The 21,020-nt window shown below is 38.5% G+C and overlaps 3 protein-coding genes across 3 annotated transcripts; 1 reads left to right on the plus strand and 2 right to left on the minus strand.

The window, feature by feature from the left end:
• Positions 1-565: 565 nt before the first annotated feature.
• LOC116334485 (extracellular superoxide dismutase [Cu-Zn]-like) lies at positions 566-2,455 on the plus strand. Its single transcript, XM_031757914.2, has 2 exons — positions 566-716; positions 1,259-2,455. The coding sequence occupies exons 1-2, from the start codon at positions 697-699 to the stop codon at positions 1,890-1,892; spliced, it is 654 nt and encodes a 217-aa protein (XP_031613774.1). The 5' UTR covers positions 566-696; the 3' UTR covers positions 1,893-2,455.
• LOC116334491 (coiled-coil domain-containing protein 149-like) lies at positions 2,451-11,607 on the minus strand. Its single transcript, XM_031757921.2, has 12 exons — positions 11,417-11,607; positions 10,061-10,222; positions 9,908-9,946; positions 8,560-8,667; positions 8,226-8,342; positions 6,887-7,059; positions 6,194-6,266; positions 6,006-6,090; positions 5,712-5,859; positions 5,142-5,218; positions 4,751-4,825; positions 2,451-4,655 (listed from the first exon to the last, which is right to left on the minus strand). Exons 1-12 carry the CDS (start codon positions 11,465-11,467, stop codon positions 4,111-4,113), a joined length of 1,653 nt encoding a protein of 550 aa, XP_031613781.1. The 5' UTR covers positions 11,468-11,607; the 3' UTR covers positions 2,451-4,110.
• A 2,659-nt stretch (positions 11,608-14,266) lies between these two features.
• On the minus strand, positions 14,267-18,555 carry LOC116334481 (leucine-rich repeat LGI family member 2-like). The gene is made up of 8 exons (XM_031757910.2): positions 18,231-18,555; positions 17,985-18,056; positions 17,705-17,776; positions 17,426-17,497; positions 17,222-17,293; positions 16,759-16,928; positions 16,134-16,298; positions 14,267-15,123 (listed from the first exon to the last, which is right to left on the minus strand). The coding sequence occupies exons 1-8, from the start codon at positions 18,401-18,403 to the stop codon at positions 14,288-14,290; spliced, it is 1,632 nt and encodes a 543-aa protein (XP_031613770.1). The 5' UTR covers positions 18,404-18,555; the 3' UTR covers positions 14,267-14,287.
• Between the last annotated feature and the right edge of the window lie 2,465 nt (positions 18,556-21,020).

Below are 21,020 nucleotides of genomic sequence, written 5' to 3' on the forward strand. Positions count from 1 at the left end.
CAATTGCATTATCTCCACTCTGGTCCAATCTGTCCAAAGGACATTGTTCTACAGGAGTTGTGGTTTGTTCAGCTTTGTAAAACTAAATTGTGCTGTCATGTTTTTCCTGGAAAGAAGACACTTTGTCCTTGACACCCTTCCAAACAAGCCATACTTGTTCAGGCTTTTTCTATTTGTACTGGCATGAATGTAAACATTTAACATGCTAACTGCTCTTGTTTTATTTAGCTATTTATTTTTTAATACATTTATGAACTTATGTATACATTGTTACCCACAAACCGAACGGTAATGTAACGATTCTCATCTTTCACCTTTTCACAAAAGTAAAACATCCTTACTTCCACGTCTACTCAAAAGCCTTTTTTTCCGACTTTGTCAAAGTAAATCAACAATAAACTACCTAACTACCGATATATATATATTGCTGTTTTTCATGAGATTATTGTTCTGAAATCAACCATGTTTTTGTTAGTCTCAACTGTGGGGTTGAATATTTCGAGGTTTACTCATCAAATGATCAAAAGACGTGTCAAGTCCCTTGCTCCACCCTCGCCAAACAGCAACGCCCACCCGCTCACAAGACTTTATACAACATTGTTTGGAAACGCTTTGCATCCTCACCCTGCAGACTGCAGCGCTCGGCTTGTGAAAACAGTTACGTTTAATTTACAGCCTTTTCTGCGCCTTTTACAGATGACCATGCATCGATACGCGTAAGTGGACTTTGTTTGGCACTGTGTACTTAACTTTATTTGCATTCCTGCGACATTTAGTCTGTCTAGTTAACCACTTGTACTTCTGGGCGATGTTGTGTGCGCCTAAAAACATCGTCAGAAACCATTAACTGATATGCTTTTGAGTGCCACTTTGTTCTCAGACTTAGAAACACTGAAGTTTTACATTAAAGTAAATTAAAGTACACCTTATACCTAGATGCAGATGAAGATTTTAAATAAAAATTATGTAAAATTGTCCTATGATATAAGAGAGCTTCGTTTAAACCCTGTGTAGAGTTGAGCTTCAGCAGTTACATAACATGCCAGTCATAATAATTACATAATTATAGCTTCCCCAGTGTGGATTCTTAACAATAGCAATATTTCTGAATGTACTGCTGTATTGTGAAATGCAATAGCAGGACATTTTTTTTTTACCAAGGTGAACAATCTAGATATTGCCTTAATTGGTCTATAGTCACTAACTGTCCTTCATGCCAGAGGGGTCTTGTCCTAATATTTTTTTTAATATCTTACAGGACAGTGGGTATACTGGAAGCTGCTTTGTTGGTTTTGCTGGCAGGCTGTCAACAATGTGTCTTAGCATCCAGCGACACATTGGCTCCAGAGGTCTTGCAGAACAACGGCACCCTGTATGCAGTCTGCAAGGTGAGACCCAGCACCTCTCTCCCGGAGGACCTGCCCAAAGTGTACGGCCATGTGCTGTTCAAGCAGGATCATCCTCAGGAGAAAGTCAAGGTCCTCCTCCGGTTTAGTGGCTTCCCCAGGGATGGCAGTCCGGAGCCCAGAGCGGTGCACATCCATCAATATGGAGACCTGAGCCGGGGATGTGACTCCACCGGTGGCCACTACAATCCATATGGTGTAAATCACCCTAACCACCCTGGAGACTTTGGAAACTTTGAGCCTCAGCAAGGGAAGATTAATACAATGCTAGAATCTGATGCAACACTGTTTGGAAGCCTGTCTGTGTTTGGGAGAGCAGTGGTAATTCATGAAAAGATAGACGACTTAGGGCGCGGTGGAGACGCTGGGAGCCTGCTGCATGGAAACGCAGGCCGAAGGCTCGCATGCTGCATTATTGGGGTTTCGTCCCCCAATCTCTGGAATATGAACTTAAAGCAGTACTCCAGGCAGCTGAGGAGGAATTAACGTACAGTAGCGTGCTATACTGTACTTCCAGTTTGATACCAAGAAAAAAATAACGAGGTGGTTAAACCCACATCCTGCCAAAATGCAGAGTAGCTTCTTAGAAGTATTAGAAACATGCTTTAATAATAATTACTACAAATTAGCATAATTATGGTGTTCAATATTAGTAATGGTAAAGTTGGTTCGTTGGAGTATCAACAAACCAAATATATGATTGGACTGCTTTTCCTTTCGCTCCATCATCAGATTCACCTCCCAGCTTATCCTGGTCTTTAAGTTGTGACCAAAATTATTGAAATAAATTTCAGTACCATCAGCCTCAGCTGTGCTGTCTTTGTAGCTCTAAGTTAGCTAGTCGTAGCTGTGGTCTTGTGTAAAAAAAAATAAATACAGAATACATACAAATACAATGGTTTTTAAAGTCAAAAACAAAAAGTAAATTACACAAATTTTCTGATTAAAAAAAAAATAAAATCAAGATATCAGTGTGTTATATTTCAGGAGCTTCGAGAAATGACTCTTGTAATTATCAAATGTCTGTCAATAAATGAAGTCGGATCAAAGAAACAACTGAGACTGTCTTTATTCACTCAGTAGCATGCTGTCATATAGCATTTAACACATATTTGAAAGAATAAAAGGAAGGAAATCTTTATTTCCAACATATAAGTAACAAATGTTAATAAATATTAAAAAATGGGTATGAAATAAAGAAAGCCATTATATTAAACTCCACAGACTGACATCCCATAAAATACTGACCATTTCCTGTTCGAAAAGGAGTGGAAGGAAGCAAATGCTTTCCAATTCCCACTTCCTGTTTAAATGATATTTCTGTTTTTGGTTATAGAGCATAATATATACCTGTATCTATAAATAAATATACCTATACAACAATCTAAAAATATTTTTATATCTTTATGCACAGTATAACCATCATATCACCTCACAGTATTCAACCCAAATATCCAGGCAGAGTTTAATACTTAATACTCTGCTTCCATATACTGCTTTATAAGTGGTTTTTTTCCATGTATAATTTCTTAAAACTGATTTATATTTGTGCACATTTTCAGAACCCTTCTCCATATTATTCCACAAATTCACTGCACAGGTTAATTTGAACAAGCTCTTCTTTGTTGTCCATCCTTTTTTTTTTTTTTTTAGCTCTCCTCTCAGATCATAACCCCATTTTTTATTATACTTTCTGATAACATATTGGTTGTTCTGTACATTACCTGCCATTTCATAATATTTGATGTGATAAAATAAAGCACCACTAGAACATGTAGTCTCTGAACGTTAACCATTTGAGTTAGCTTTTACATTGTTGACATATCACATCATCATACGGTCTCATGAACTCCGTGTTGTCATATGCGGCTTTGCTACACGGCTGATTATACGCTGCGAATGTTAAGTAAAGCATAAGGTGGGTTTGCGCTTGGTTCACATAGGGCACGTCGTGTTTAGAACAAGCGTACTGTACTTCCTGACATCTTTGTCAAATTGCTTTTATCCTCGTGATGACTGAATTAAATCATGCCAAGGCTGAATCTTGACAGTAAGGAACCGGTTCATGACCTAACAAAGGTCATTATAAAGATCATCATTAACTCCTTTTTATTATGTGATTTAATCAGCAAAATAATTCTCACACCTAAAGCAGACAACTCTGTAAATGTTACCTTCAAAAGCAGAAAGAAACCTTTAAGTATAACACATACAGCACTGATGCATGCATCTTTTTTGCTACTTATTTAATAAGGAGAAATCACTGTTTTGCCACATTAGATATGCAGACTACATGAAACGTGTGAGTGAATGAATGAGCCATGTTTTAAAAATCTAATAGAAACTCTCACAGGAGTGAATATTATTACTCCTGTGAGTATGGTTTGGGGGATGACGAATCACAGGTGTCCAGTTACTTTTGGTCACATTGACATCAGTTCCAAAAGGTGGTGCAGAACTCGGACAATGGAGCGAGTGAAAGCAGAGAAACATTAGAGCATCTGAAGAGTATCGTTAATACTCTTCAGTTTGGTAGGAGTCACTGTTGATTCATTCGCACTCATCTGAAATCTAATATGCTGTTTTCCAAAGATTAGTTTACCAGTTTTTTTTATTTTTGAATTATTCAAAAAATAATTAAAGAGCTTTGTGGATTTTGTACATACTTTAATTAGTTTTGTCTTTTTCTTAATGCTGTGCGACATCACACCTCCTCCTGACTACTGCAAACATCCGCGGTAGTCAGGACGTCCTCCTGCTGCTCTTGGGAGGCTGTAGTAGACACAGTAGTAGATGATGTAATGTGACTATTTCTCTCTATTACATTACACTCTGTTTCAACACTTTCCCCCCCTACAGTGCATTCATAGGACTCCTCCTCTCCTCCAGCTGTTGGGACTGAGTTCTCTGAGAGTTGCTGTGAGTGGCCGGGGTCTGAGGGATCAGGTCTGTTCAAGTATTTCACATCAGCACTGGAGTCACTCAGACCCTCCTCTTCTGTTGTGAAACTGGTAAAAACTGCAGTGCTTTGTGATTGGCCACTTTCCTGGCACTCCTCACTAGCTGGCGTTTCTGTTTGAGGCCTTGAGGACTCTTGCTCATCCAACTGTGGTGAGCAGTTTTGGTTCGAGGCCTCGACACACGATGATGGTGTTGGTGCGTCATCTTGAAAATCTGACGCAGCTGGTGTTACACTGTCTTCTGGGGAGCTCTCGTGCTCAGCTAGTTTGTTTTCTGACCTCTTGTCACCTTTAAGAACAAATCAGAAAAACAACATTCAAGAAATGCAGCTCCTATTTTGACTGCTGTTGACCAATAGAGGAATAATTGCACTGAATAATCACCGTTCTGTCCCGGAGAATCAGACGGATCGGTCAAATCAACTTGCTGCGTGTTCAGGATGATGGCGTCTCTTCCCCCTGTTATCACATAACAGTCAAAGTAAGCTTTCAGAAAAGTGGTTTACATAAACAGCTACTTAAAAAATGTTGGATTAGATAGCGATAAGCAGTGTTGGTAGATATGAGAAGAAGATTAAGTTGAGAGTTTATGACGTAGATGACATTGTTTTTGGAGAAACATACTTCCGCATATTCCCAGAGACACATTATAAGTCAGGCCTCCAGGTAGCAAGAAGCAAAAGGGCAGAAAAAGGAAGAGGAATTATTGTAAAAACAGTATTCTTAGCACAGATTAGAGTGATATGCACGTGTCTCAATAGACAATTATAATAACCTGGAAGGCTCCATAATCCGGACATCTCCAGTGTTTTTAGTTTCTTCTCCAGCTCGGCTACTCGATTTCCAAGAATCCTAATGGGGAAAAAAGGATATTGCAGTTGACCCATCATTACATCAAGAAGTGAATTGGCTAAAAATCTACAGCTGGTGTGTCAAATAAAAGGCCTGGGGGGCAGAATCAGCCTGGCAAAGACTCAGTTTGGAGCTTTGGAAAATGTGAAGGAGGGCATACATTTTGGACTATTAACTTCATTTTCATAAAGTTTGCAGGCTTTACTACTAACAAAGACTCCTCCAAGGCCATTTATACTAAACCAAGGTAAAGAACAAAACAAAACAAAGTTTTCTGTGACTTAACAATAACGTTCTGCAGGACAGTCTGGGCAACGGCACGCCAGAGCTTTCTCTGTAATTTTACACATTTATTTCTTACAATTTAAGCCCAACAACTCATGCTGACAGATTTCTTTCATTTACTACAGGAGCATTTATTTATAATGCAGTTTGACACCCGTGATCTATGGAGCACATAATAAGAGTGCGAGTGAAGTCTGAATTTTAGTACTTGTTGATTTGGCGCTGGTGCTGAATCACCATGTTTTTCTCGTGGATGGTTTCCAGCAGAGCTGTGGCGAGAGATTTGAGGTCTGAGATGGACTGAGGAGTCACCGGCAAACTGCAGCCGTTTTCTTCAGACAGCAGTAGTTCCTTCACTGCAAGCACGTCAAGAGCCACGGTTAAAAGAAACAGCAGTCCTCATTTCCCGTGAGACACCGAATAAAACTGAACTCACACATTTAAAGGGTAATATGTGCATAATAGAAAGTGTAGATGTTTGAACTAACATGATTCCTCTGACCTTGTTTAGCAGAAAGCACCCCAGTCAGAGCACTGCTGTTGGGCTTTCCACTGATTTTAGAGGTCTTCCTACACTCCAGGGCACTCTGACATCAGCAGGAAACAGTTTAGAGAAAAGAAAGAGTTAAAAAAAAAAAGATAACATACAATAAATATATATGAAATTACAGAAAAAAAAACTGCAGCTACCTTGTACTTCAGCAAATTTGTCTTGAGCAAGTTGACCTCTTCTTGAAGTTGATTAAGTCGCTCATGCAAATACCTGAAATGTTGGAAACCGCAAATGCTGTTCAGTTTAACCTGTTTTAACAGTAGAGAAGAGTTTCAACTGCAACTCAGTAAATTTTCATCTAAATTCTGTATATATAGATCAGGCACAGCATTATGACCCCATTTGTCCCTGGACTCTCATTATTTGTCCAGCACAACCCACAGATGCTTGATTGGATTGAGATCTGGGGAATATGGAGACCAAGTCAACACTTTAAACTTGTTGTTGTGATCCTCAAACCTCAAACCATTCCTGAACTATTTTTGCTTTGTGTCAGGGTGCATCATCCTGGTGAAAGAGGCCAGAGCCTTCAGGGAATACCCTGAACTATCCTTATGCTTGCCTATTTTTCCTGCTTCCAACACATCAACTCTGTGGACGAAATGTTCACTTGCTTCCTAATATGTCCCACTCACTAACAGGTACCACGATGAAGAGATAATTAGCCTTGTTCATTTGATCTGTCATAATGTTAGGTCTAATCAGTGTACGTAACTATATATTGCAAGACAGCATGTGTACATGAACAGACTTTTGAAAATCACTGCTTCAACATGCCAGCCAATCACAGAGGTACTACTTAAAATGATCTTTTTAAAAGAGCAACAAACCTGTTCTCCATGCAGAGCGCGTCGATGTCTAAGATGCGGACATCATCATTCCCCACTATGTGGTTCATCTCCACATTGAGACGATGAGCCTTCTGTTGAAACACGTCCCGCTCTGCTCGAACATCCTGCAGCTCGTCCGTGAGCGACTTCACGCTGTTCTCCAGCACCTCGTTCTGCACCCAAACAAGATTCAAGAAGTATAACAATTTGATCTAGCAATACAAGTTTCTCCTTGTCAAATATATATCATCTTATCATTAAAAGTGGAACTCTAACTAATGCGAGGACCTCCTTGAAACTCCAAATTTTATTATTATTTCCTGAAATTAATCCATTGTTGAGGGATTTGACGTACTCAAAAAACAAATTAAATTTTGCACAACCAGCAGAATTGCTTAAAGTTGACAACAGTTTTGCTTGTGGCTATGCCTAAAAGGTTACTAGCACCCCTTTCCTGCATTTTTGTGTTCTCTTTTCCCCATTTACAGTTGTTGTACACTAAATAATGCCGATCCTACAGAATCAATCAAACTGGCTTTTTATTTGGTCAGTCAAATCAAAATGCTAAGTAATGTGAATTTTGATATTTTGTCAGCCATTTCATCTATAACTCACACGAACATCATCAGATCTCCCCCAAGCTTTACGTTTTTGCTAAGAGAAGAGGTCTGCAAGCAAATATTCAGTTACAATCCTAGCGCCACCTTCTGGCAACACGAAATCTGACTTAAGGGACAGATTCAATCCAATTTGGATGAACTTTACATGTTGTGCTTGACATATATTTACATCTATCTGAAGTATAATTACTGGTTGTTCTGCAATGTCACATAGCAGACATAGAAAGGGAACCGCAACCTTGCAGCACAGCATCTAATAAGTGTCACAGCTTAAAGAAATCTAATTGCCCCCAGTGTTAGCAGCTTTAATATTCACCTACATTTTTGACTATTTAAAGAAAACCGCTAATCGGTTCCATTTTTTTCCTGCACAGCACTTTTATTTCTCATGTGATATTTTAAACTATCATACTTTTTTAATCATATTCGTCTGATACTGAAATGGTGACCTTGTGACAGCTAACAAAGGGTGAAAACACTGGGTTAGATTTCACTGAAATGGAAACGGGGTTCATGTGATTGCTTTTAAAATAAATAAAAAAAATACTTACAAATAAAATTAAAATAAATATAAACTTTCTTTTTCTAATGCAAGAATCAATTAGAACTATTAAATGCCAGTATATAATGTATATAATAAATGTAAATGTATATCATAAAAAAGTAAACCATTATGTGAATATCAGCTGAATAGTCACAATCAAGCAGGGGGCTCTCACCTGCTCTCTCGCTCTTTCTAACTGTTTGACCAGATCTTCTCGCTCATGCGCGGGAAAGTGTCGGGCGCCGACCTCTTCGTCTCCCAGCCTCTGTTTGGTGATGGTCATCCGTAGAAGCTGTGACAGCACAAAGTAAGAAAAGTCTCAACTAAGCTACAATTATACACCTTTGGTGTGTTTGTACAATACAATTTGAAACCTGCCCTTAAAATAAACAACACTCATCCACTTGATCGGTTACTTAGACTGACAAATAAATGTACAAAGGTATGTTGGAAATGTATTTATGAATAATGAGAGGCAAAGATTCAGCAAATATACATTAGAAACATACCTTGTTATCACCCTGAGCTTCCAGTAGTCGCTGTTTCAGCTCCTTCACCTCCTCAGACAGCTGAGAGTTTCGCTCTCTGGAGTCTCTCAGTAGCTGGGCTAAATTCACCTGATCATGAAGTAAATACAGAGACATGTTAGCCCCATGTGTCAAGTTGTTTGTGAACATATATATATAGAATAGAAGTCTTCCAGGTACAGCGTCCACCAGATAATGTACTTGAAAAAATTTGCTTCTATCATTCCAATTTGAAACATTAGGTTCAAACAAGCAAACGTAAAATTCTTAAAAAGTTTGTGGTTAAATATGTTTCCCAAATCTTTTTCCTCATCTGTGTAATCTTTGAGAGAAAACAGGTTAAATTCTTTTAAGGTTTTATTTTCTTGTTCTTCTTGTTTTTTCAGTTTTTATTGTTTATATTAAGCACACTGAGTTTGAATGTAAACAAAAATACACCATAAAAATAAAATTGTCATTACATTTTTTTTTTTTTTTAAATCTGTGATTCATTCAGTGGTGACTTTGTTACTGTGTCATTAACCACCAGTTTTATATCAGAGAGCAACTTGTGAGAACATTGTGTGTGTCATGCTATGACACATTATGATAACTAGTACACACCCATGCTCCAGCACTGTTTGGGCTGTTCATGCTGTTGACTGTGAAATGAAAATGATACCATCCTTTTAGAAGGTGCTCTACTGTAGGCACATAAACACTAAAACTGGGTGATTTGAGCTTGTTGCTAAGTGGTTTCTAAGTAACACGATGAATATATAATACATAACTCAACTTTTGTTGATATAAATCAGATGTTACTGTTGTAAAAATAAAATGATACAATGACTTTATAAAGTTTTAGAGGAACATAGCTAGAAATGGATCATTTTAGGATGTTGGCACTTCATGCTAGGAAGCATGATGAGATCATAATATCCGATACAGATAACGACCTTCAGATACACATAATAAGTTTGTGGACAAACAGACAGACAGAGACCTGGTGTATTATTCTAAGATAAAGCTGCTGTAATTGTTAAACAAAGAGCGCCGTGGAGATGTTAGTAGTTGGCAATAAATATTAGTAGTAAAGCTTTAAGCATCCCATCCAAAGAGATAGTCAAACAACCTCAGTGTGACTCTAGGAATACATGCAGTGGGTTTTACTGATTACAGCCTGTGATTAGTAAAAACTGTATTTAGAACAGACTCCATCAGAACTGTCTCCAACTTGTGACCACATTACTGACTCTGCTGAAAGTCTCCAGCATCTCTGTGAAATGCAAGTGTATCAAAGTACAGTTAAGTCAGTTCTGCGTGCAGTGATTAGCATTTTTAAATCTCTTACTTGATTCCTTTTCTCTGGAGGCAGAGAAGGATCTCCATCCTGTCAGCGACACAAAGACAAAGGAAGTTGTCATTAGATGCCACAAAGTTTAATAGCAGTAGTTTTTATCCTCTGCTCTGATGCATCTTTCAAAACGGCGTCAGATCAGCTTACAATGAGTTCTCTGTACTTCTTCTTTAGTCCCTGGTGTCGCTCACGAAGCTGGTTGGCCATCAGTTTGTACTGATCCCTCTCCTGCTGACAGGTGTCCAGCTCTTTAGACAGAATCAGAAGAGCTTCTTTCTTACTCTCCAACTTCCGCTTACAAACCAGGAACTGCAGAGAAAGAAAGGTTTTGATGAAAAAAAAAAAAAGGTTCTGGCATGTAGTCAATATAACATTATTTGATTATTTGAGAGCTGAAGAGTTCTCTAGTCATCATTAAAGATCAAATGCACTGTGAAATATGTAAAAAAAGAAAAAAGAAAAAAGAAAGAAGAAAACACATGTATACTACTATAGTGACACGAAAACTTTTTCTGATGGTAAAAAATAGCAATGGTTTGCGTTGCAGCTTCTTGTTATTTTAACTACTTGTCCATCTGATGCTTTTGGTTAAACATTTTCAAATGCAGAAGAGCATCTCTGAATGCACAATACATCAGATCTTGAAGCAGATGGGATACAGCCGCAGAAGACCACACAGGCTGCTACTCCTGTCAACTAAGAACAGGAACCCGAGGCTACAATGCCCTCTGACCCGTTGTGAAAACTAGTTTCTTGAGCAGGAGTTCACTGTACTCAAATGGTCTCCACATTCACCGGATTTAAGTCAAATAGAGAGAGATGGTGGGACAGGAGCTTTACATCATGGATGTGTGATGCTAGCATGTAAATATGGACCAAAATGTTTCCAGTACTCTGTCGAATCAATGTCATGAAGAATTAAGGCACTTCTGAAAGGGGGTTCAACCCAGTGCAGGGTGTATCTAATAAAGTGGCTAATGAGTGTATGTCTGCGAGGTATTGCACAACCAAAGCTGTGGACAAAAATAGTAGCATAAACTAGGATAAAACTACTCCAGTAGCTTAAATACAAAGCAGTTCAACACTGACTGCACTCAACTGAAATACTCGAGCAAACGCGTTTATATGCAGCCATCTGAACGTGTTTCTTCACTAAAGCTGCAACTTGCGGTGTGGTGGAAGTCAGTAACTTTACAAGGTAAAGGGCTCTGCAGGCACAAGGAAACTAATCTGCTTCCTCATACATGTGCAGTCCTTGCAGGTAAGAGAAACCACAGCAGCTGAGATTTAATCCCGTGAGCTCGGATTAATCTGGACACAAGTGTTTCCGTGGATCCGAACAAGCGATAGCAGAGAGAACTCAAACACAGTGAAACGATCATGTGCGTCACAGTATTTTAGCCGGACAGGACACCTGTGCCACAGTTAGTGTGCATCAGTGAAGGCTTTTTTTTTTAACGCTCTTTCCTCATTCTCGTCCTCTCTGCGTCTTCGCAGTCTCACCTCACTGACCAGCCCCTGCCAGTCACTTTCGCTCCTCCTGGACGGATCCATCGCGTCCTGCAGCGGAACAAAGGTTACCCAAGCGGAGTGAGTTTCACAGAAGCATCACCCCTCTGCTTCTGCAGAAATCAGAGCCAAAACCGATTAAAGTGATCGAGAAACGCGATTTGCATCACTTCCGTCCGTGTCGACGTCAGAAAAGCGTCACGACGCATTTACAGAACCTCGTAAAACAGAAAGAGACTAGAACAAAATAGCCTGTTTATTATAGTAATCACCCCTAAACAAGTAAGATAGCGTGACAAATGATGTATTAGGCAATAAATTTCCGTCTATTTTTTAAAATAGTCAATAAGAATTGGGGTAAAAATACTTGTTTCTCTGTTTTGTTTGTTTGTTTGTTTCTTTATAGATTAACTAGTGCCAAATCATGAAAAAAGATGGTTTTACTGTATTAAAATGAAGGCAGACATTAACAACGTCAGCATACAGCTGATCTCTATATTTTATTTCAAAATGTGTCATCTTATCAGATGTCGATCAAGATTTTATTATTGTTGTTGTTGTTGTTGATGATGATGATGATGATGATTTTGATGATGATGATGCTGTAAGACTAAAACTAACTGCACTGTTGAACTGAATAAATATGCAACAGCCATTTGATCTTCCTGTGTCCCAAAATTCTACCATACAGGTCAAATCAACAGTATTTTTGAGCCTGATGTGATTTACTGTGGAAAACCTTTAAATTACTTTTTCTTTTTCTTTGTTAAATGTGACTAAACCTTTTTATACTAGTGCTGTTGTTGTTATGTGGTGGTTTGGTGTGGGTTTTCCCTTTTTTTGACGTTGTATTTGTGACACTCTTGTGTAAAGCACAAACCCCTGAGATTGGTCAGCGAATAATCATTTATACAGTTGATAGCATGCTATAGACAAGTAGAGAGCAATTAAAGTCAAGGTTATAAGAGGAACCTCAGTCATATCAATGCACACTGAGTAATAACAATAGCAGATTATAATGATGCTCTCTATGATCACCTTAATTTTCTGTAATGGTCTAAATCACTACTACTAGGAAAAACTGTCCTACACTATCACAATACTTTATCCATCTTCTTGTTTCCTAAAATCAACAAAACATTAGATTCTGTCTTTGTCCTAGTTGCTAATCAAAAAACACGGACAGTACATTCAGTTTTAGACATGCTGTCTGCAGCACTTTATCTTTGCTTTAATGGTTTCATGTCTACATCAGCGAAACATGGTGGAAAAACAATTTAATATAACATGTGTGGTTAAATGTTCTTTAATGCATTTCCACAAACTGTTCTTACATGAAAAACATGATTATTTTTCAGCATTACTTTTTGATGACATGGGAAAAAATATGTATACATCACTGTTGGTAGTGCATTAGGAGTGATTAAAGGACAAACTTGTTATCAAAGCTATCAAAACACATTGATTATACTAGTTGGCATTTTGTCATTTTTATCTAACTGTTAATTTTCAAAAATCAGGCTCTAATATTGTTTAATGTGTGAAAAAAAAAATCTTTACAATAAATGACAAATATCAAACGTTCTGTAAAGAAAAGGGCACACTTGTTTTTTGACTGAATGAAAATGCCTCCTACAAAGGCTTTAAAGGTACATAGTAGCACACAATAGACATTATGGTTATTATTCCGTATTAACACTTAGTATCATACATTTTGCATAGGAATCAAAAATAAATTATGTATGTTGTGTCGCTATTAAATAGGCACTCAGTAGCATAGTCATAAAGTAGCTTGATATAAATCTATTGGAGTTAGGTTTAAGCTAGTAATATTTATCTAATACATTCCTCTGTGTTTTCAGGTAAGGAAGAAAACTGTGCATCATGCACTTTTATCTTTGCAGTCATAATGTTTACTGCAATGAAATGGCTTCAAAATTTCTGATGGCTTCTCAGAGAAAGTGTCCATTTTCTTACTCGCCATGACTTTCTGACTAACATTCAGCATTTTACTTCCAAGCGTGAACCCACAAAAATGCACACTTTTTTCAAACACCAAAATTTTGAGGGCTACATGTCACAGTTTTTGTAATTTTTTGAAACTACAAAAACCGTGACATCTGTGCAATACCAATGTCTATAACGGTGGCCATTTTTTCCTTCAGACATGGCAGATTACACAGAGTATACAACGCCATACAACATGATTTGCTTTTGCCAGTGTTCACTTTGACGTGACATAGAAAGTTTGTTTTGTTCGCACAACTAAACCATCAGCTGTAGGGTGTAAATGGTCAAACTTCGCGCTAACTTCCTGTGTGGGGCGGGAGGGTAATACTCTGTTATATCTTTGGCTAGTGTGGACAGTGTCTGGCTTGTTGGCTTGACAGAATTATGATAAAAGCCAAGCCTTTTTAAGGATGTACTGGTATTGCCATAACATTTTCTTAATGCAATTGCATTGTTATATTATATTTCTGTCAGCCTTTAGTTACTTTGGTCTAACATTACCTTACCTTCATAATTTTCTGAATCCATACACATCATTTGCAGAAAACTTGACTAAATTTAGTTTCAAACCAAGAACAATAAATCTAGTTGCATAAGTACAATACACAGCATTTGACACTTCTTTGACAGCATACACACATTATGAAGTAACTAACCAACATGCAGTGCTTAACAAATTTATTTGACCACCACCATGAGGTTAGCTGTCCTAAATTAACCGTACTGGTAATTGCCAAGTCATTTTTTTAATGTTTCTGCAATGTTAAATCTGCCAGCATTTACAAGCTCTTTAATTAATGGTCTCATAATTTTTTTAAGCACTGTATATTGTGATCAGTACTGCTTTTGTAGTTATTATAAGCTTAAATCTACAAATATATGCTCAAAGACCATTGATTTCCCCTTGAAGCTGGAGGAGAAAATAAAACTCCTTCGGTCAGTGGTCACCACAGTAAATGACCGGGGTGACTGCACGTAAATGTCCTTGAACTTGTGAAATGTTTTTGTCTCTGCATCCCAGAGGTAGATCTGTGTGAAAGAGTAATCGCTGCCAAGAGCAAGATAGTGCCTGTCTGCGAAGGTGAACGGCTGGAGGATCATCGCCCCTCGAGAGGGAAGAGGCAGCACGTCAATGAACTGCTTGTTGGTCCACTTGAGGACTTTGGAGTCACCGATGTAGCAAGCCATGGCCAGATACAAGTCACCCTCTACCCGGAAAGCTTTGACAGCCACTACATCATCAACATTTGTGATTTCACTATGAAGTATAAACTTTAAGGTACTCTTGTTCCACAGGTAGATGATTGGTGACTGAGAGCGACTGGCTAAGATCAGGTAGGACTTCCCGTCCACCTCAACATATTCAGCATCTGTATCACGAAACCATTCATGGAGAAACTGGTAGGAGTAGAAACCAGTTTCATTGCGTTCTGGTTGGTCAGTCCACTTGTAGAGAGTAGACATGCCTGCCTTGGAGCTGTCCACAATCACAAAGTACCAGTGACCTTCCATCTGAAAGACTTCAATATCATTTGGCTTCGAGATGTTGAACACCTCAATAGTTTGAAAGTTGATGAATTTGTTTTGTTGACCATCAAACTTGTAAATGTGGGAACCCCCAAAGAGCTGGGTGACTATTATTAGGACATGGTTTTCAATTAGGACCGACTTGCATCCAACAACAGACTTCCCTGTGAAGAAAAGTTGGTCATTAGTAATACAACACAGAAAATGAAAGTATTAGTTGAAAATTAACGCACTCTGAAGGATCTGTGATTTCTATCTGTGAATTCTATGATTTCTATAATGACAGTATTAAAATCATTGTGATCAAGAATGAAAAGACCAAAGTTCAGACCAAGACAAGACCAATGACAAAACTGTGTTTTTGTTTCTTTCAGCTTTTGATGAATGTAAAGGACTTTAGGGATTCTGGCCTCACTTTTTTTTATACAACTAGTGTTTAGTTATCAGCTAACTTTAGCACCAGGCTCCCCTGGTTACCTTCTTTCTTTTTATGCAGGAGGTTGCTGGGAGATAATGTTTGATCAGACACTTCCTGTCTTACTGCAATAAAGTGTTCAGTGAGGATCAGTGGGGTGCACGGTTAAAAGCTTCACACAGAGTTGGTGGAAGAACTGTATCTGATTACCCACATGTAACAGAGACTACAGCTGCTGGGGGAATTTACTTTTATATACCAAAAAAGTATTTTGCACAAAAATATTATTTAAATATTCTTCTGTAAAGTTGGGTATTTTAAATATATGGCAACTGTCTCAAATTTTCAGATCAAGTCTCAGTTGGCCATTTGATTATCTACTGTTACTTCATTTTTCAGACCTGGAGGATGCCAGTTAGTCAATATCCATCCATCCATCCATCCATCCATGGATGATCGGAGAAGGTCGGAGTACCCGGAGAGAAACCACACAGATATGGGGAGAACATGCAAACTCTCCACATAAAGGTCCCAACCAGACGGGGGATTGGAACCCTTGCTGTGAAGCACCAGTGCTAACCACCATGCTGCTCAATTTATGAATACAAAATACACAAAACCCTGTGAATGCCAGTGGAGGATTTGGATGTGCAGTTAAAATGTATACAGGACCATTCATTGATCTATTTTGGTCTTTTCATGAAATCTACTGACACTGAAAAAAAAATAACATTACCAGCTTCATGGATGTTATCAAACCTGTTATATTATCAAATTTTCTGAAGTTCAGTTCAATGTGATCCCACTCCATGACTACGCAGCTGTTGGAGTTTGGGGCGGCCATCGCTACAAAGATGTCGTCTTTGAAGGAGAAGATGTCCGCTGACATGGACTGAATGGGGATGGACTGATGACGCAAAAAGTCTGTGAGATGCAGACAAAAACAGAAACTGCTGGTTTGCTGATTAAGTGAAAACACAGAAATTTACATACTCGCAGCTTCAGTTACATTTCAGTGCTTTGAGAAGCCTCATTCGTATTCATATTGTATGTTTTTTAACAGTCATTTGCAGTGACCATAAGGTTTTGGACAACCCTCAGCAACTGCTGTGTGGATTGTTGTGAGATTTGGAACAGGCATTTGGCTCTCAGTTTCATTCTTATGTCTGCAAATATAAACGTATTGTGGGTTTTTTTGTTTGTTTGTTTGTTTGTTTTTTTGCAAAGGTTATGCAGCATGCGTGGATATGTGGATGTTTTCGGGAGGAAACATGTTAGCAAACCTTGAATCTGTTTCTTTTTGAGAGCAAATGATTAATTATTCAACTCTTTTATTGATTTTAGCATGACAGAAATGCCTTTCATCATGCCCTTGTTATTTCACCTGTGGAAATACATTCGCCTGGTGGAATAGGAAGGTCATTGAGGCGCTTGCTCTTCATGTCACTGGGGCCTGCGCAGAAGACATCTGATACTGTGGCATTTGTGTTTTTCAGCCATGTCATCAGCCACTTGTTCTCACAGCCACACTGGAAAGAGTTGCCTCGCAGATCTCTGATGCATCACAGAGGGAATGATCAACAACAAAGGGTTAAGACAAGAGAAAAAAATGACAAAGGACTGGAAAACTAGATAGATAGATAGATAGATAGATAGATAGAGAGAGAGAGAGAGAGAGAGAGAGAGAGAGAGAGAGAGAGAGAGATCATACCACTTGGAGGATTTAATGCTGAACACTGCCAAGTGCAGTCTGAGTCAGCTTCAGTTAGAAAAACACACACTCTCTCTCTGGCTCTCTCTTAAACACACCCACATACACACTGCTGACACAACAACTGCTTACTCACATTTCCAGCAACGAATCCAAGTCAAAAAAGAGACCCCTCGGCAGAAACCTTATCTTGTTATTTGCAAGTGAGCTAAACCAGAAACAAAGAATGGGAATGAAACAATCCCCACAATTCTGTTTTTGTTTTGTTTTTTCACTTTAAATGTGAAATGTTGCGGTTGCGGTTGTCATGATTAGGAGAGAAGATGACAGCAAAACTTACAGATAAGTCAGCCCTCGTAGACCACGAAAGGCATTTTTGGTGATGGTTTCTATCTTGTTCCCTTCAATGAACCTGTTCCATGAATAATAACAGAACAGATTTATCATTGATGAGAGTCAGATAAATTTATTTTGTCATGTCTGAAATGCACATGTGCACTATTTATTATTTTTTGATTTTCTGCTCCACTGGTGAGGGCATTGGGTATTGGGATAAGTTTAAAAGTTGTTGGTGACAGATTTTTTTAGATTATGAAAACAGTTGTTTAATAATACTCACAAATATTCTAGATGAGGCAGACCAGAGAAAGCATCATCTTTGATTGCGGTCAAAGAATTTGCATTAAGAAGCCTGTAAAGGTAAAAAAAAAACAACAACAAAAAAACTTTACAACTTAAAATATTAAAACTTTCCTTTAAACAAACACCTCTTAGTTGTTTGATTCCCAGTATAAAGCAACCAAAAACAACTTAACCAATAATAAATCCGTGTGCTTTATTTGTTTGGGTGTGACTGCTCTAAGACGTCAATAATCACCAAGTAATCAGTGGGTACTTACAGCAGCTGAAGAGAAGGCATAAGTGAAAACATCCCCTCTGTAATTTCCGCAATTGATCCATTAACCATGCTTCTGTTGAGTGAAAGACATTAGGGACATGTTAACAGTCTGTACCAGACACGTCAGGCACGAAATCCCACTACAGGCAGTCAATTATTCTTCTGAATGCGGTATTAATATTTATAAATCTTGTGACTCACTGAAGGATTTTAATAATCCTCTTCATAGCCAAAGAAATGTACTTACAGGGAGTTGATCTCTTTCGGTATAGTGTGGGGGATCTGTGAAGTGCCGACGCAGATGATGGTCTCCTTTGTGCAGGAGCATCCTGAAGGGCATTTGAAATTCTTTTTCGATTCAGCTGCAACATAAAAGCACAGGAGCGCGAATCCGGCCAGCCACTGCTTAGCAAGTGTCATGATGCTTCGTACACATTAAAAACAGCGACTGAACGCGAGGTCTGAGCGTGTCGTTTGTGTATCCGCTGGGCGACATCAGAATGCAGCACTACAGTGGAAAGCCCTGACACAGGCTGATACGGCTGCAGCTGCGTCCTGGAGGGCTGCTGCTTTGGTGTCGGACGTCAGTGATCAGAGGCGATTTGTAGCGAAAGACTTCACAGCAGAGTTTGTGTATATATGCATTTAATAAGTACTCGACTTAAAGACGCATTCAAAGTGGGGCAATCAATAGAAAACACAAACAGACCTCGGTTTTTCAGCACCATGGAGAGCATTAATACTGTCATAATAGTTGCCCGCGTCTGTCGTGGATTTCATCACGTGACACATTCTGCATAACTATGCAGAAAGTACCAATGAAAATAGCCCAATAAAGTCCCTCCACATACCAGGAAGAGATTTAATTGCACTTTTTAACCTGGTAGTTGAATTTTCCTCTCAGCTGTAGTTACCAACTGGTACAGAGGCATTTCAGAGGCTCAATTCATTTTCTATATTAAAAAAGAAACAGAAAAGTCATCAGTTCACCAAATGCACTCTTCTGGTGATTGTTTTTTTTTTTTTTTTTTTTTTTTTTTAATTACTATTCTCATAAGCTTTGTTTAAAAAGATAAAGTCTGAGACTAAAAGTCTGTTTTTAATAATAAGCTAACTAAAAAAATACAAAAACACAAAAATGAGGGTAAAATTAAAGAAGTCAAAGTAACAAATGGAAGTTTGTTTATCATATTAAAATTAACTAAACTCCACCCGGGAGCAAAGGCAAGTGACTTTATACATAATTTTTGCTAATATAGTTCTGACTCTGGAGAGCAAAGGGGTGAAAAAAACCCAAAACGTCAGGCCATGAACCAGTTTATGAATTTCAGCCCTCTAACTGTTCAAGATTACTGTATGTGATTTTCTCCAAGTACGTCATGGTGGATTTGAGATATTATTTGGATCATGTTAGTTTGTAGGAGCTTTTTTTTTTCATTTGCGTTATTATAAGTTTTCTTCTTTGTTGTTTTTTTTTTTCTTGGAGTACTTTCATGTCCCCATGTAATCCTATTATTTGCTTTGTTAGTTGTTTTTAATGTGGTGTCGCGAAAATGAGATAACCGGGGACGGTTACTAAAGTAGTGACAACGCCACCTGGGGGAGGGCGCTACAACCCCAGGAAAGATTTCTCTAGCCAATGAGAAGATTGTATTGGCTACCAAAGCCCACAGACTCGTTATTTAAAGGCAGAGGTGAGACAAAGGGAGTTTATAATGCAAAGTTTATTAAGAGAAACTACTAAAACATAACTAAAAGATTAAAAAGACACCTGGGGTAGCAGGGGTAAGAGAGTAAAATAAATTAAAACCCTTTATTACCAAACGATAATTAAAACAACATACTCCCTGCCACAATGCTACCCTAAAACAAGCACAATATATTTAAAAAGAAGCAACTAAACAAAATGGTGGAGACCGGCCACTTGAGGAGGCAACCTACAGGGAGGAGTGCCCAAGGGTGCCACCAATTACTCACCCGTGTGATTTCACAGCAAACCTCACTCACACTAAACTCTAAAGGGTGCAATCTGCCTATGCCCGGTGTGTACACTCGCATGCATCGGGGAGGGGATTCCACCTCATGTGCCTAGCCTCTGAACAAGCGGCCGCACCTCCACTAAAACAATAAAAGAAAAGATAAAACGTTAAACAATCAATAAAAGATCTACATAAAACCACATCCCAAATCACTATACTTTATAAAAGTAGTGCATAACAAACAAAACGGCATCTGACAAGACAGCAGCAGTCTAATGCACACCACTCTCTAAGGGCAACTGAGTAGCTTTCCTTAAGAGATATGTGGAGCTCAACTGCCTAGTGCTGCAGCCACCTTAGATTGCCAAGACTGCCAAATGCCTTCTCTCAGTAGTGAAGCGCAGCTGTTTCTTATAGCCAGGTAATTGTCGGCTGAAAGGTGTGGATGTCAGTGGTGCGTTTAGGGACATCATGTAACATCCTAACCCCAGAATCTACTTCACTACATTAAGTTACTTAGGTGAGTCTCTGGTTGTCAGTGACTTTTCCCACATATCTTGAGTGCTAATAAGGTAAGTAAGACTTACAGACCCCTGTCATGTTGCACACACAATGCCTGACCTTTAATATTAAGTTTGTAGGACAAAAGGCAGTACAAAGCTTTAACATGAGAAGACATTTTTTAATCATGTTTCCTTTTTTCAGAAATAAACAAAGTGTGATTTGCCTCAGGGTGACCAAACTTCTGTTTACCAGTCAGTAGTGTAGTGTGTCAGTGCAGAAAGTGCACCACTAGAGGGAAGCTGCTGATAAAGAAAGAGGAACCACACTGCGGCAACTGTTTTGCTAACATGGAGGGAAAGCAACTGTCGTCCTGCTATAGTTGTTCTGTTTAATTTTTGATATTTTAACATCCAAAATCTAATAGAAAGTGTTAATTTTATTTGGGTTGGTGAAGCAAAAACTGACACAGTATCAGGTTTGTAAAGTTTGTTCATTCATTCTTGTTTCTGTCTTGAGTGAAAATGACTTCAAGGTTTTCAAAATGAGTTTTTTAA

Source organism: Oreochromis aureus, linkage group 6, assembly GCF_013358895.1.
Source record: "Oreochromis aureus strain Israel breed Guangdong linkage group 6, ZZ_aureus, whole genome shotgun sequence".
NCBI lineage: Eukaryota > Metazoa > Chordata > Actinopteri > Cichliformes > Cichlidae > Oreochromis > Oreochromis aureus.

Bases quoted from the DNA above. Each gene is read 5' to 3' on its own strand.
- LOC116334485 (XM_031757914.2), top strand. From the start codon at position 697: ATGACCATGCATCGATACGC. The intron at 717-1,258 runs GTAAGTGGACTT...AATATCTTACAG, and splicing joins ATGACCATGCATCGATACGC to GACAGTGGGTATACTGGAAG.
- LOC116334491 (XM_031757921.2), bottom strand. From the start codon at position 11,467: ATGGATCCGTCCAGGAGGAGCGAAAGTGACTGGCAGGGGCTGGTCAGT. The intron at 6,091-6,193 runs GTAGCTGCAGTT...TGCTGATGTCAG, and splicing joins CAAATTTGCTGAAGTACAAG to AGTGCCCTGGAGTGTAGGAA. The intron at 5,219-5,711 runs GTACTAAAATTC...TTTCCCCATTAG, and splicing joins CACCAGCGCCAAATCAACAA to GATTCTTGGAAATCGAGTAG.
- LOC116334481 (XM_031757910.2), bottom strand. From the start codon at position 18,403: ATGACACTTGCTAAGCAGTGGCTGGCCGGATTCGCGCTCCTGTGCTTT. The intron at 17,498-17,704 runs GTGAGTATTATT...TTCATGGAACAG, and splicing joins CTGCCTCATCTAGAATATTT to GTTCATTGAAGGGAACAAGA. The intron at 17,294-17,425 runs GTAAGTTTTGCT...TTTCTGGTTTAG, and splicing joins CTACGAGGGCTGACTTATCT to CTCACTTGCAAATAACAAGA.